Genomic DNA, 12,872 nt, shown 5'->3' on the forward strand with positions numbered 1-12,872 from the left:
TATATTAATGAATTTGAAATAACATGATTATAAATTAAATATATCTTTGAATTTTGAAATTTTTAATAATAGAGACAATTTATAATTAATGAGTACTAATTTTGGGTGTTATAGGGGTGCTAATCCTTCCCTAAACGTAACCGACCACGAATTCCTTTTTTTCTAAAAAGAACGAATTTTTGGTTAAACGCATATCAGTTTATCTTTTAACTGATGTTTTCTTAAAAAACTCTTTTAAAAGGTAATTTTTAGGTATTCGACCTACCTGACCCAAAAGGCCGATGGTGACTCCTAAAACATTTTTTTAATTATTTTTTATCCACATTATTTTTCTCGCCAAGTAAAAATTCGTGCCCGGGCGAAAACCGGTTACGACAACATATAAAAATTTTAATATATATATATATATATATATATATATATATATATATATATATATATATATATATATATATATATATATATATATAAACTATTTATATTAGAATCAATTAATAATATAACACTATAAATATATGAATTAAACTTAAACAAAAATTATTTGATTCAAATTTTATAAATTTAACCCGACTAAAAACAATTAAAATCAAATTTGAATTATAAAAAAATCAACTAAATTAATTCAAAAAAAATAATTCAACTCCATTTAATTGAGTACACGTATCCTCTTTTGTGGCGTCACCCTCGTCCTATAACCTAATTTTCAACTTTTCTTCTTCAAACCAAACGGCTTCCTCGCCCAAGTAGGGCGTTTAATTTTTTTTTCTTGATATAGAGCTTTCACCAATTTATTTTTTGAATTAGGGTGTTTTCCATGCGTCTTCTATTTTGTAGAGAAAAAAGAAAAAAGAAAATTAGGTGAAGACACGGATAATCTTGGAGTTTCTCTAAGTTGTTGTTCATAACATCATAATATAAGAAATAATTATTGAAGTGGACTATTTGAATAAAAAAAAAATTCAACACATTATCTCAGTCATTTGCCCAAAATCAACGCTCTCTCTTATCTCTATCGTCTAACAACTTCTTCTGCCATTGGAGATGGGCCGAGATTGGTATAGGGGAAGTGCCAAGAAAGACACTCATTCCTCCGGTTGCTTCACTGCTGTGTTTCACGTGTTTGATCTTCATCGTCCCCTCTTCCCTGTAACCCGCCAAAGTGCTACTACCGGCACCGGCAGTGGCGGTTATGGTTGTTTCCAGCCCCACGACTCCATCATCTCTCCACAAACCACCGTCGTTAAAGGTGCAGAAGCGCCAAGGAACAGTTCGGAGACTGAGGAGGAAGAAGCATCATCATCTTCATTTAAATTACAGATCAAAACAAGAAGATCAAAAGCTGGAGCTGGAGATAATGAGACTTGTTCTCCAGGGACCAAGTCGCCTACACTTGTTGCTAGGCTCATGGGACTTGATCTTCTTCCCCAAAACGAAACCCCTTCTTCACCATCTCTTTCTTCAACACTGAATTTTCGTCACAGAAAATCATTGGACGGTCACATGGGCGGCGGCACTCGTTCATCGTCTGCAAGAAGGTCTGATATGGATCACCACCACCACCACCTGTCTCTTCAAATTAACAAAGAAAACATGAGCCCTACTGAAGACCTGGTCGTTTCCCGTCTCTCATCATTGAAAAAGGAGCTCAAACTTGAAGAAGATAACAGAAGTGGTAGGCTGACAGTGAAGCAGGTTAAACAAAGTGTTGGCAGCCGGAAAGTTGGTTCGGACATAACCAACAAAGTTCGAAAATCATCCACCAAGGCTCAGCCAGTTAATGGGCTTCACAAGCGGCAGCCACCCAAAACCGCTAGCAGATGCAATGAAAAATTCAGTTCACGGCTGAAAAGGCAAGAGGAGCCTTTCGTTCGTCCTTCCACGGTCAACAGAGTTAACATTACGGACAGGAAATGCAGGAAAACCCGATTGTCAAACGAGCTAGGTCATGCAAAAATCCCACAAAAACAGGTCTTAGATGCTCAAAAACCGAAACTTGGGTCACAGTTATCTAGTTGTTCGAGCCAAATGTACAAGAAACAAGAAGCGACGCACGTACACTCTGACCGAGAGACAGATATAAAAGTGCTTTTACTTCCATTGCCACTATCGCCGGCGATAAAGAAAAGTACATCGCTAGAGTACGAAGACGCATAGGCTCATTGTGCTCCAAAATTAGAACTTTCCCCCGAGCTGATTGTCGTGTTTTAGAAGACATTGATGGGTTAATTGAAAAAGATTTGGCACAGATGAAGCACCAAAGTGTAGTGGCGTACGAGGAAGAAGGGGAAGGGATTGTGGCGGAGATAGAGGAAGAGATAATGGAGATGCTGCTGCATACGGCGGTGGATTTTGGTGTACGGTTTCAGTTTGAGAATGATGGCAGAGAACACAGGGCACATGGGTGAAGCACGTGATGAGATGCTATTCGTTGGGACCATACACGTGGAACCATGGCTGTTGCTGTGGTACCCCGACTATATACTCGCTTTTTCATTGGTTCTTAAAAACACAACTCTCGACAGGATTTATGTCCGATTCTCTTTTACTTCGTAATTTTGTACATATTTTTCACTAATGTATCAACTTTTTATTTAGAAGGTTTATATCATAAATAAGTATTTAAAGTATGTTATTTTTATTTAAACATTTAAAGTATGTATTGTTAAAATAAATATTTAAATTTATCTTTTTTATTAAAACATGTATATAGAATATTCAATTTTTTCTTTTAAGTACCTAAAATATTCGTTAATTAATATCACTTATCAATTTTTTTGAGCTTAGATGAAAACATTTGAGTACTTTATGTACATATTTTAACCAAAAATACTTTAGGTACATATTATGATAAGTTCAGATATTGCTTTTGATCAAAAAAAACACTTTATGTACTTAAATAAAAAAATATACTTTAGTTACTTATTTATAATATAAACCTATTTGAAAATAGGCGTGATGTAAAAAAAAAGTCATTAAACACGTGAGTTGTATGGTAGAAAGATGATCGTTATGTTATTAGTGATTTGTTGAAGTTGTTAGGGTTGTTAGATTTTCTGTAACCAATCAACATCTGCTTATCTCTTGTATATAATTTTAGTTCACTTTGATAATATTACTTGCTTTGATCAATAAAATTTAGAGTGTCACCTTTCTTTCTCTATCTTATATTTCGCCATTGTTTCTGTCGGGTCATGCTTCTGTTTCATTGTTACATTTGTTGTTTTGTGATTTTTGAATCCTTTGGTTGAAGCTATGGGGGATTCCTATGAGAATACGTCTTTAACTTTTGTGGTTGTGCAACATCTCCCTACGCTTCATACAGTGGAACTCTCAAAGAACAATTTCATTCTCTAGAAACAAGAAGTTCTACTAATCGTTGATGTTTATGGTCTGTTGCAATATGTCTATGTTGACCCTCAACCTTCAGAGTGTTTCACTACCTTTTATATATAATCCTCCTTCTCTTTGAGAATATTTTAAGCTTTTATTAATAAAATTCAGAGAGTGTCGCCTGTCTTTCTCTATCTTAAAAAATATTAAATTAAATTATAACAATCAAGAATACAGGAAATGAATAATGCTTCTTGTATATATAAAAAAGGTTACAAGGCTGGTTTATATACAACTATAAGATTAACTAACAAACTGAATTACAACAGTTAACTAATCAGCTAACTAATAAACTAACTTGAACTAATAGATCTAACTGATTAAAAACTAACAACAATGCAAGATGGTATATCCTAATACCCCCCTCAAGCTGGATGTGCATGTATGTTAAGAAGACCCAGCTTGGTAATGAAAGCATGATGTACGGGAGGCCGAAGAGTTTTTGTGAAAATGTCAGCCAACTGGTCAGAGGATCGAACGTGAAACAACTTCAAGAACCCAACCTTTACCTTGTCTCGTAAAAAATGAAAATCAACCTATATATGTTTTGTTCTCTCATGAAACACTTGATTAGTTGCAAGGTTAATTGCAGCCTGATTATCGCAATATAGTCTAGCATAATCAACATCCTCATGAAATGAAGATAACAAAGAGACAAGCCAAACCAATTTACACGTATAGCTCGATACTTAGCATCGTAGGAAGATCGGCTAACAACAGCCTGTTTCTTTGATTTCCAGGACACCAAGCTATGACCAAAGAAAGCACAAAAACCTGTCGTGAAACATCTTGTATCAGGACAAGAGCTGTAATATGAATCAATAAATATGTTCAGATGATTGGTGAATCGAACTGGAAATAGTAAACCGAGACTATAGAGCTTTTAATGTATGCCAGAAGATGTTTTAAGGCAGTCATGTGAGGCAGGCGAGGTGAGGAAACAAATTGGCTCAATAAATGTACAGTGTGAACGATCTCAACCTTCTATACTCCTGAGGATCAGATATTAACGTTCCTTCATTTGCACTTAACTTTAATGAAGAAGGCATATGTGATTCGGTTGGTTTAGCACCCAAGCAACTTGTATCTTCTAGTCGCTGTAACATATATTTCCTCTAAGATAGAACAATTCCAGAGATATTCCTAGCAATTTCAAAGCCCAGAAAATAACGTAGGGGTCCCAACTCCTTTAGCTTGAAATACTGTTGTAAAAGGCTTTGTATGTTATGAAGAGCTTGTAGGTCTTCCCCGGCCAAAACGATATCATCAACATATACGAGTAGACCAATGAATTTATTTCCACATCCCCTTGTGAACAAAGAGTGTTCAAACGGAGATTGCTGAAAGCCAAGTTGAATCACAACATTAGAAAAGGCAGTGAACCACTGTCTGGATGCTTGCTTCAGACCATAAATGGATTTGTGGAGTCTACAAACCATATTAGATCCTTTAAGCTCAAATTTGTATCCAAGAGGTAGCTTCATGTAAACTTCCTCATTTAATACACCATTGAGAAAAGCGTTGTTCACATCTAATTGCAACAAATGTCAGTTACGTGTTGCTGCAAGAGAGAGCATGACTCGAAAGGAAGTCATCTTCGCAACAGGTGAGAATGTGTCCATTTAGTCAATTCCCTCAACATGTGTGAATCCCTTAGCAACCAGCCTGGCTTTACAACGATAAATCGAGCCATCAGCATTGTGCTTCACCCGATAGACCCATTTACAGTCAACAGCCCTCTTTCCATCAGGTAATGGAACAATGGTTCGTGTTTTAAAATCCTCCATAGCTCGAAGTTCATCACTTATAGCATTCCTCCATGTTAGGGACTTTACAGCTTGATGATAATAGGATGGCTCAACAACAGAGGAGATATTTGCAACAAAAGCTCCATACTCAGTTGAGAGTTTTAAGGAAGAAAGGAAACCTTCAATATGATATAAGCATTTTGAGGAGGTATTATTATAGTAATATTGTTGAAGGTAAGATGGCTTCTGAAATGTACGAGAAGAACGTCGAACTGGTATCGAAACAGCATCAATCGAGACAGTATCATTATTCGAGTCAGTAGGTTCTAAGGGAACATTATCATGTGAATCAGCACATTCAGAGGAAGCACCACTAGTCGAGCCATTTGAGTCAAAAGAAGCATCACCATTCGAATCAATAGGTTCAAGAGGAACCTGTTCGATCCCATGTACATGTGAAACATCAATCATGTCATGTACAACTTTTGGTAAGCAAAAATCCTGAAAACAATCAACAGAATGGTCAGATAAATTTGTATTTTGAAAAGGAAATAACCCTTCATGAAATACGACATTTCGAGAAGTAACAATCTTTTGGCTTTGCAGCACATAGACACGATATCCCTTTACACCTGGAGGATATCCAAGGAACACAGCAGTAAAGCTCGAGCTGAAAACTTATCCTGTTGAGACTTCAATTAGAAACGAAACAAAGGTAACCAAAAGCTCGTAGTCTGCTGTAATCTGGTAAGTGGCCGTATAATACATCATAAGAAGATTTATTGCTCAATACAGGTGATGGAAGTTGATTGATTAAGTATGTAGTAGTGAGTAAACAATCACCCCAAAATTTTATTGGCACCTTTGATTGGAAATACAAAGCACGAGCAACGGCTAACAAATGCTGATGTTTTTCTTTCAACTACAGAATTTTGTTGGGGTGTTTCCACACATGATAATTGATGAAGTATACCCAAGCTAGTGAACAATTCAATAAATTTTAATTCATGAGCATTGTCAGACCTGAAGAACTTTATATCAAGTTCAAATTGTTTCTTGATCATTGATATAAACGCGGGTATAATTGTATTGACATTGGACTCATGCTGCAACAAATAGACCCAGGTAGATCTTTAGAAATCATCGACCAGGGTTAAAAATGAAGTCTGACCAGAATATGTTTTGTGCTTGTAAGGTCCCCATATATCACAATGGATTAACTCAAACAGTCGAGTAGTATGAGAACAAGAAACTGGGAATGGAAATCTTTGTTGCTTGGCCAATGGGCAAACTTGACAAGAATCTTTCATTTTTACATTCTTTAAAGCCAAAACATCCTTGAGAAGATTCATAACATGAAGACTGGGATGACCCAACCTATTGTGCCAGTCACTAGACAAAATGCTAGAAACATTATTACATGAGATATTGGTTTTGAATGACGACATTTGCAGCAAATAGAGTCCTTGAACCAACTCACCCTTCCTAATCACTTGATGAAGGTCCTGAATTAAGCAGCCCGTTTTGCAAAACAACACACTAAGATCAGAGAATTTCAACAATGCACTTACTGAAAGCAAGTTGAATCAAAAATCTGGAACAAACATTACATCATGTAACACAAAATCAGATGAAAACCGAACTATGCCTGCAAAGCTGACTGAAATGATGGATCCATTAGGTAAAGTGACTGAATAACTCATTATATGAAATAATGATTCAAAATTATTCCTTGAACAACATATATGTCTTGAAGCTCCCGAGTCTAAAATCCAGTAATAAGATATTCCAGCACCTAAAGCAGTTATGTGTGATATGATCTTACCTTGCATGGTAGTATTGATTGAAGTAGTAGGAATGTCCAAAGAGGATGCAGATTGTAATTGAGAGGTAAGCATGGCAATCAACTGTTGGCACTGTTCAGGAGTAAAAGCTTCAGTGACAGTGGAAGAACCTTGTTGAGAAACCACAGAATTGGTATGGATGACTTGAGGATTTTTACCACGAGAAGAATTCGAAGAAGACCAATTCTTGGAGTTATAACCAGGTGGATAGCCAATGAGTTTATAACATATGTCCTTTGTATGACCAAGAAGGTTACAATGACTGCACAAAGGTCTGTTCTTGCGACTGTTCGTGCTAGGATAAGCTTTGACAGCAAATACAGACTCTGATGGGATGTAGAGATTGCATGTTTCTTTGATTCTCTTCTTGAACAACTAGAAAAAAAACCTTTAAAATGGGAGGAAGAGGATTCATTAACAGAATATGTCCCCTTATATGAGCATATGACTCATTTAGCCCCATTAAGAATTGGATGACTTGTTCTTGCTGCTGTTCAGCAAGCATGCGTTGTACTCCTCCATAATTGCATTGGAGACAACTACATAACTATCGAATTGAAAACAGTTCATCCCAAACAATTTTCAACTAAGTATAGTAATTACTTACTGACAGTTTATCTTGTGCAAGCTCGCACAATCATTTCTTTAAGTGAAACAAACGTGGTCCATTTGATTGCTGGAAACGATCGACCAAATCTTTCCACATTTTAACAGCAGTCGTATGATATATTAAACTGGCAGCAATGTCTTTGGAGACTGAATTAAGAAGCCAAGAATTGACTATATTATTGGCTCTGATACCATATAACGATCAAGAATACATGAAATGAATAATGCTTCTTGTATATACAGAAAAGATTACAAGGCTGGTTTATATATAACTATAAGATTAACTAACAAACTGAATTACAACAGTTAACTAATCAACTAACTAATAAATAACTTGAACTAACTGATCTAACTGATTACAAACTAACAACGATGCAAGCTGGTATATCCTAATATAAATAGTTATTTTGATCTTAAAATCTTATTTTTAAGAAATAAACTCCTACCAATCGATTAAATAATTACTTTTGACCCTTAATATTTCTTTAAGAATGTATTAGCCCCAAAATGTCCTTAATCTTGTTTATTTTTTTAAAATACAATTTTGAATATTAAATATTAGAGACACAATCTTGGTGGTTCAATTTTGGATCTTATATCACTAAATTTTGGGTGTGGTGCTAAAACATATTCATTCAAATTTGGTTACTATCTAAATTATTAGGTACGTTAGATTTGGGTCTTTTCATGGAAGTTTGTGCTTGTAAAGTTCCCCAAAAGCAACATTAAAGCAGAGATTGATGAAAGTAAAAAGGTAGACAAGACAATACAGGAAATATGGTATCTTTAGAGCTAAGCAGCTAATGTTTCGACTTTCACGAGCAAAATCCTAATGAAAACTAGAATCCAATCAAATCCCACTCAAATATTTTGAAATTTTCGACCTTGTTGTAATCAGGGATAGAATGAAGCAGACTTTGAGAAATTAGTCTTTTAAAATTTTTATATTATATTATATTTTTTATTAATAATTTATTTTCATCGCTATCTTTCCCACAGAATTTTACAAATTAATTCTCTTTTAAAATTTTAGAAATCCATTTTAATAAAAGAAACCCTATATCCATCCCGATTGTAACATAAAAACGAAAAAAAAAAGCTGAAGAAGTTTTGATTGAATGATCTTTTTACCATATCCATGCATCGTTACGCACAACTGCAAAGCGTTGGAACATCAATATGGAGTAGTCAGCTTCTTTTTCCTCATTTGATCTGATCAATCAATCCAAAATGATTAAGGCAGACAAGAGGAAGTGGGGATGTAAACACAATAGCTTTAAGGGCATATATGACAAAACAACTCAAATTTTTGGACCGACTTCTCTCTCACATGACTGTTGAACAATGCTCAATAATGGTTGGTATTAGTATTGTAAGATGACTTTTTTCAATTTAAAATAACTCAGTTCAGAGCTCGTGAAGGTTGTCAAACATAAAGGTAGTGTGATTGTTAAATTAGAGATGGCTAAAGTAGAACTAGGCAAGATAGTTTAGATCACAAACGGAACTAAGATTAAATATCGGGAGAGACAAGAATTTAAATAAAAAAATTAGAAGAGATAAAGACTTTATTTAACTAATAATATTAAACTTAAATTATTATATTACCAAAACAAATTGAGGGGCCACAACCTCTCTCACCCAACAAGTTACAAATGATTCTGTCCTTGATTAAGGAGAACGACATCGTTGTCAATTATGAATTCAAACTAAAAGACATCGAAAAGCTTGAGAGTCGTAGTGAAAAACTTGATAATCACGCATTTATTTAGAAACTTTTAAGACAAATCTCATTCAATATCATGCTCATGGGACACCAACAATATTTTGGTAATTCCTAACGGTGATTTTAAGCATATCGGGAAGTGGAACAACATAGTTTGAAATGGTCGTGATCCAACTATGGATTTTGAGAGATTAGAAAGAGAAAGTCAAAGGGTTATAAGCTATATTTATTGTGTTTGACCTATTTTCCAATGAGACAAACATCACATTCTCGCTTAAGAGGTCAAAAAGAGTTCTAAGCTAAACTTTGAACACCAAATCAAGACAAAAATGATCAATATAATCATTTACCCCACAAAAATTGCATCCTTGTAAAAAAAGATCATTACGTTAAATAGAAGAAATCAATCGATCAAAACAGGGACAAAAAGTACTCTTTATAGATAGAAATCATTAGTTAATGCATGGTTAAAACTCTAAAATAGAGGCATTCTTCAACCTAAAATGAAACATAGAGGGTTAAAATATTTTTTTAAAAAGGATAAAAGTGACTATTTTGTTAAAATATTTGCACAATGAGTTTTGGTGATAGTTCAAAAGGTCACATTGAAGGTATAGGTACTATAGGTAATACCTCTTCCATACAAATTAAAAATGTTTTATATGTGAATGGGTTGAAGCATAATCTATTGAGTATTATTCAATTATGCGATAAAGGATACAATGTTTTATTTGAAACAAATGGTTGTAAAATTGTTGACATTGCAACTAATCGGATTATGCTTGTTGGTCATAGAATAGGAAACATTTACATGGTGCATTTAGATTATATTAATATGACTAACTTGTGCTTAGTTGCTAAGGATGAACATGATAGTTTGTTATGGCATAGGAGACTAGGACATACTAGCATGAGTGTTTTACAAATATTAATTCAAGGAGACTTAGTAAGAGGGTTGCCAAAGCTAAAATTTGATAATGATAAAATCTGTGATGCATGTGCTAAAGGAAAACACAAAAGAGCCTCCTTTAAATCCATTAATGATGAATCAACTTGTAGAGTATTACAATTGATCCAAATAGATCTTTTTGGGCCAATTAGGACTATTAGCTTGGGTGGAAAACAATACTGCTTTGTATTAGTAGATGACTATTCTAGATATACTTGAGTTCTATTCTTAAGTATTAAAGATGAAGCATTAGAAAAAATCATCACGTTTTCAAAAGTAATCCAAAACGAAAAATGTTACTCCATAACTAGTGTTAGGAGTGATCATGGTACTGAATTTAAAAATCTTGGATTTACTGATTTTTGTAATTCTAATGATATTAGCCATAATTTTTCAGCACCTTAATGAGTGTTCAGAATCGTTAATCTTTGCTCGTTATTTCTTCAATTTTGAGGATTTATTATTGCTAAATTTCTCGTGTTATGTTTGTTTTCGTGCAGGTCCTTACTTTCCAGAATTAGTGACAAAATGGGCGTATTCTGTAATTTTTTTATTATTTGTTCACGGCTGGAGACATGGGCACGACTCTGGGCATGACGCGGTCTGACGTGGCAGTTTCTAGAATGTCGGTTCAGCAAAGATTTTTCTAGAAGACTTCCTCTGCACGCCTTCTGGAAGATTGACGAGTAGAGTTGCATTAGGAGACTAGTTTAAGTTTGAATTTAAATTAGAAAACAATTATCTTTAGGATTATTTTATTTATTTTCTTTGTTTATCCTTTAGGCTTTGAGAGGCTATAAATACCCACTTGGGGTAAGCCTAAACTCATCACTCAAATTACATTATTCTTTTTTTCTCTAGTTTTATTAAAGTTCTCTCTTTTTACTTTTCAAGTTTTTCCCTTTTTCTTTTATTTTCAAGCTTTGTTTTTAATATGCTAAGTATGACTTTTGTCATGCTTATCTAAACTTTTCATAAGTCGAGAGCTGTCGCGATGATTCAATTCCAACGGGAAAATTGAAACGGTCCCTTAATATCTTCGGAATATCTCTCTCAATCTCTGTGCTTATTTTTCAAAATCAAAACAGTTTTCAAAATCAAAGATTGACTTTGGTCAAGAGGTTATTGCGATTAAACGTGTGGGAAGAAGATTCGGCTTATAGAAAGCAATTCGACTTCCTGGGAACACACTTGGCGAGATAGCTTCACCAATAGAGAATTGAGATCGAAATTGACGGTTATCGAAGCAACAATCCAAGTCAGTCACCACGAACTTAAACGGTAATTGATCTACGACAATTGATGTTGATAGAATCAATTCCAAAGCCGGAATAAAAGATTGCCTTGGGTATTTGGTATACAAGATAGAGTAACGGGGATAGCCCTTGTAGACAAAGTAACCGATGTGAATCTCGAAGAGAAAATCTTATTCGATGATCTGAAGGAAATTGAGTCAAAGCGAAGCTTAAGGCTACTTTTACCGTATTTATTCACAATCTTCATCTTCTTATTTTTACTTTAATTACTTTTATTTATTTAATCGCTTTAATTATTTTAATATATTTTTACCAAAATTCCCCCTATTTTACTATTTCACGACTGTCATAAATAAATGAGACAGAAATTTATAATTTTCTAAGTCTCTGTGGAATCGACCCTTACTTCTCTTTACTACGTATTTCCTTTATTTATTGATCGAGAATAAGGAATTATTTGAAATCCAAAATGACAGTTGTCAAATTGGCGCCGTTGCCGGGGACTTCGCCAAAGTTACTAATTTTTGTTTGTTTTTTATTTATGACCAGGTCTAATCTGGGAGCATTAGTAGAGTACGACCCGGATATCGAAGCCAAAGCTAGGAGACTCCATGCATAGACACTTCGGGAAAGAAGGAGACAACAATCAAATCCAGAAGAAGAATCAAACTCAGGTAATACAATTCCGATGGTCGAACATACTATCCGGGAGTTAGCCGCGACACCTACTGAACAAGGGCATTTATGCATTGATTTTCCCCAAGGCGAAACTCCATACCAATTAAAAACTGGCCTTATTCATCTCCTCCCTACATTCCGTGGATTGCCAAACGATGATCAACACAAACATCTCATGGAATTTCATATGGTCTGTACCAGCATGAGACCACAGGGAGTAACCGAGGACCAAATCAAACTTAGAGCTTTTCTTTTTTTTCTTTAGCCAATTCGGCTAAGGAGTGGTTATTTTATCTTTCTCCTAATTCTATTACTACATGGGCTCAAATGACTCGTTGTTTTCTTGACAGGTTTTTCCCTACTGCGAAAGTAAGTGAACTACGAAGGAGAATACCTGGAATCAAACAACTTGATGGAGAGTCACTCTACGACTACTGGGAGCGGTTTAAGAAGTTGTGTTCTAGTTTCCCACAATATGGGTTAACCAAACAAACACTCATTCAATACTTTTATAAAGGATTATCTCCCCTAGAAATGAAGATGATCGATGCTGCCAGCGGAGGAGCCTTGGTGAGTATGACTCCTACTGAGGCAAGGGACTTAATATCCACAATGGCCGCAAATTCCTAACAGTTCCACACAAACAATGAACATTCTCGAAGGGTTCATGAG

General features: G+C 34.9%; 1 protein-coding gene across 1 annotated transcript; it reads left to right on the forward strand.

The window, feature by feature from the left end:
• The first annotated feature begins 1,036 nt into the window (after positions 1-1,036).
• Positions 1,037-2,514, forward strand: LOC120172152. Its single transcript, XM_039179693.1, has one exon. The coding sequence runs from the start codon at positions 1,042-1,044 to the stop codon at positions 2,152-2,154; it is 1,113 nt and encodes a 370-aa protein (XP_039035624.1). The 5' UTR covers positions 1,037-1,041; the 3' UTR covers positions 2,155-2,514.
• The last annotated feature ends 10,358 nt before the right edge of the window (positions 2,515-12,872 follow it).

Source organism: Hibiscus syriacus, unplaced genomic scaffold (genome assembly GCF_006381635.1).
Source record: "Hibiscus syriacus cultivar Baekdansim isolate YM2019G1 unplaced genomic scaffold, ASM638163v2 tig00111843_pilon, whole genome shotgun sequence".
Lineage (NCBI taxonomy): Eukaryota > Viridiplantae > Streptophyta > Magnoliopsida > Malvales > Malvaceae > Hibiscus > Hibiscus syriacus.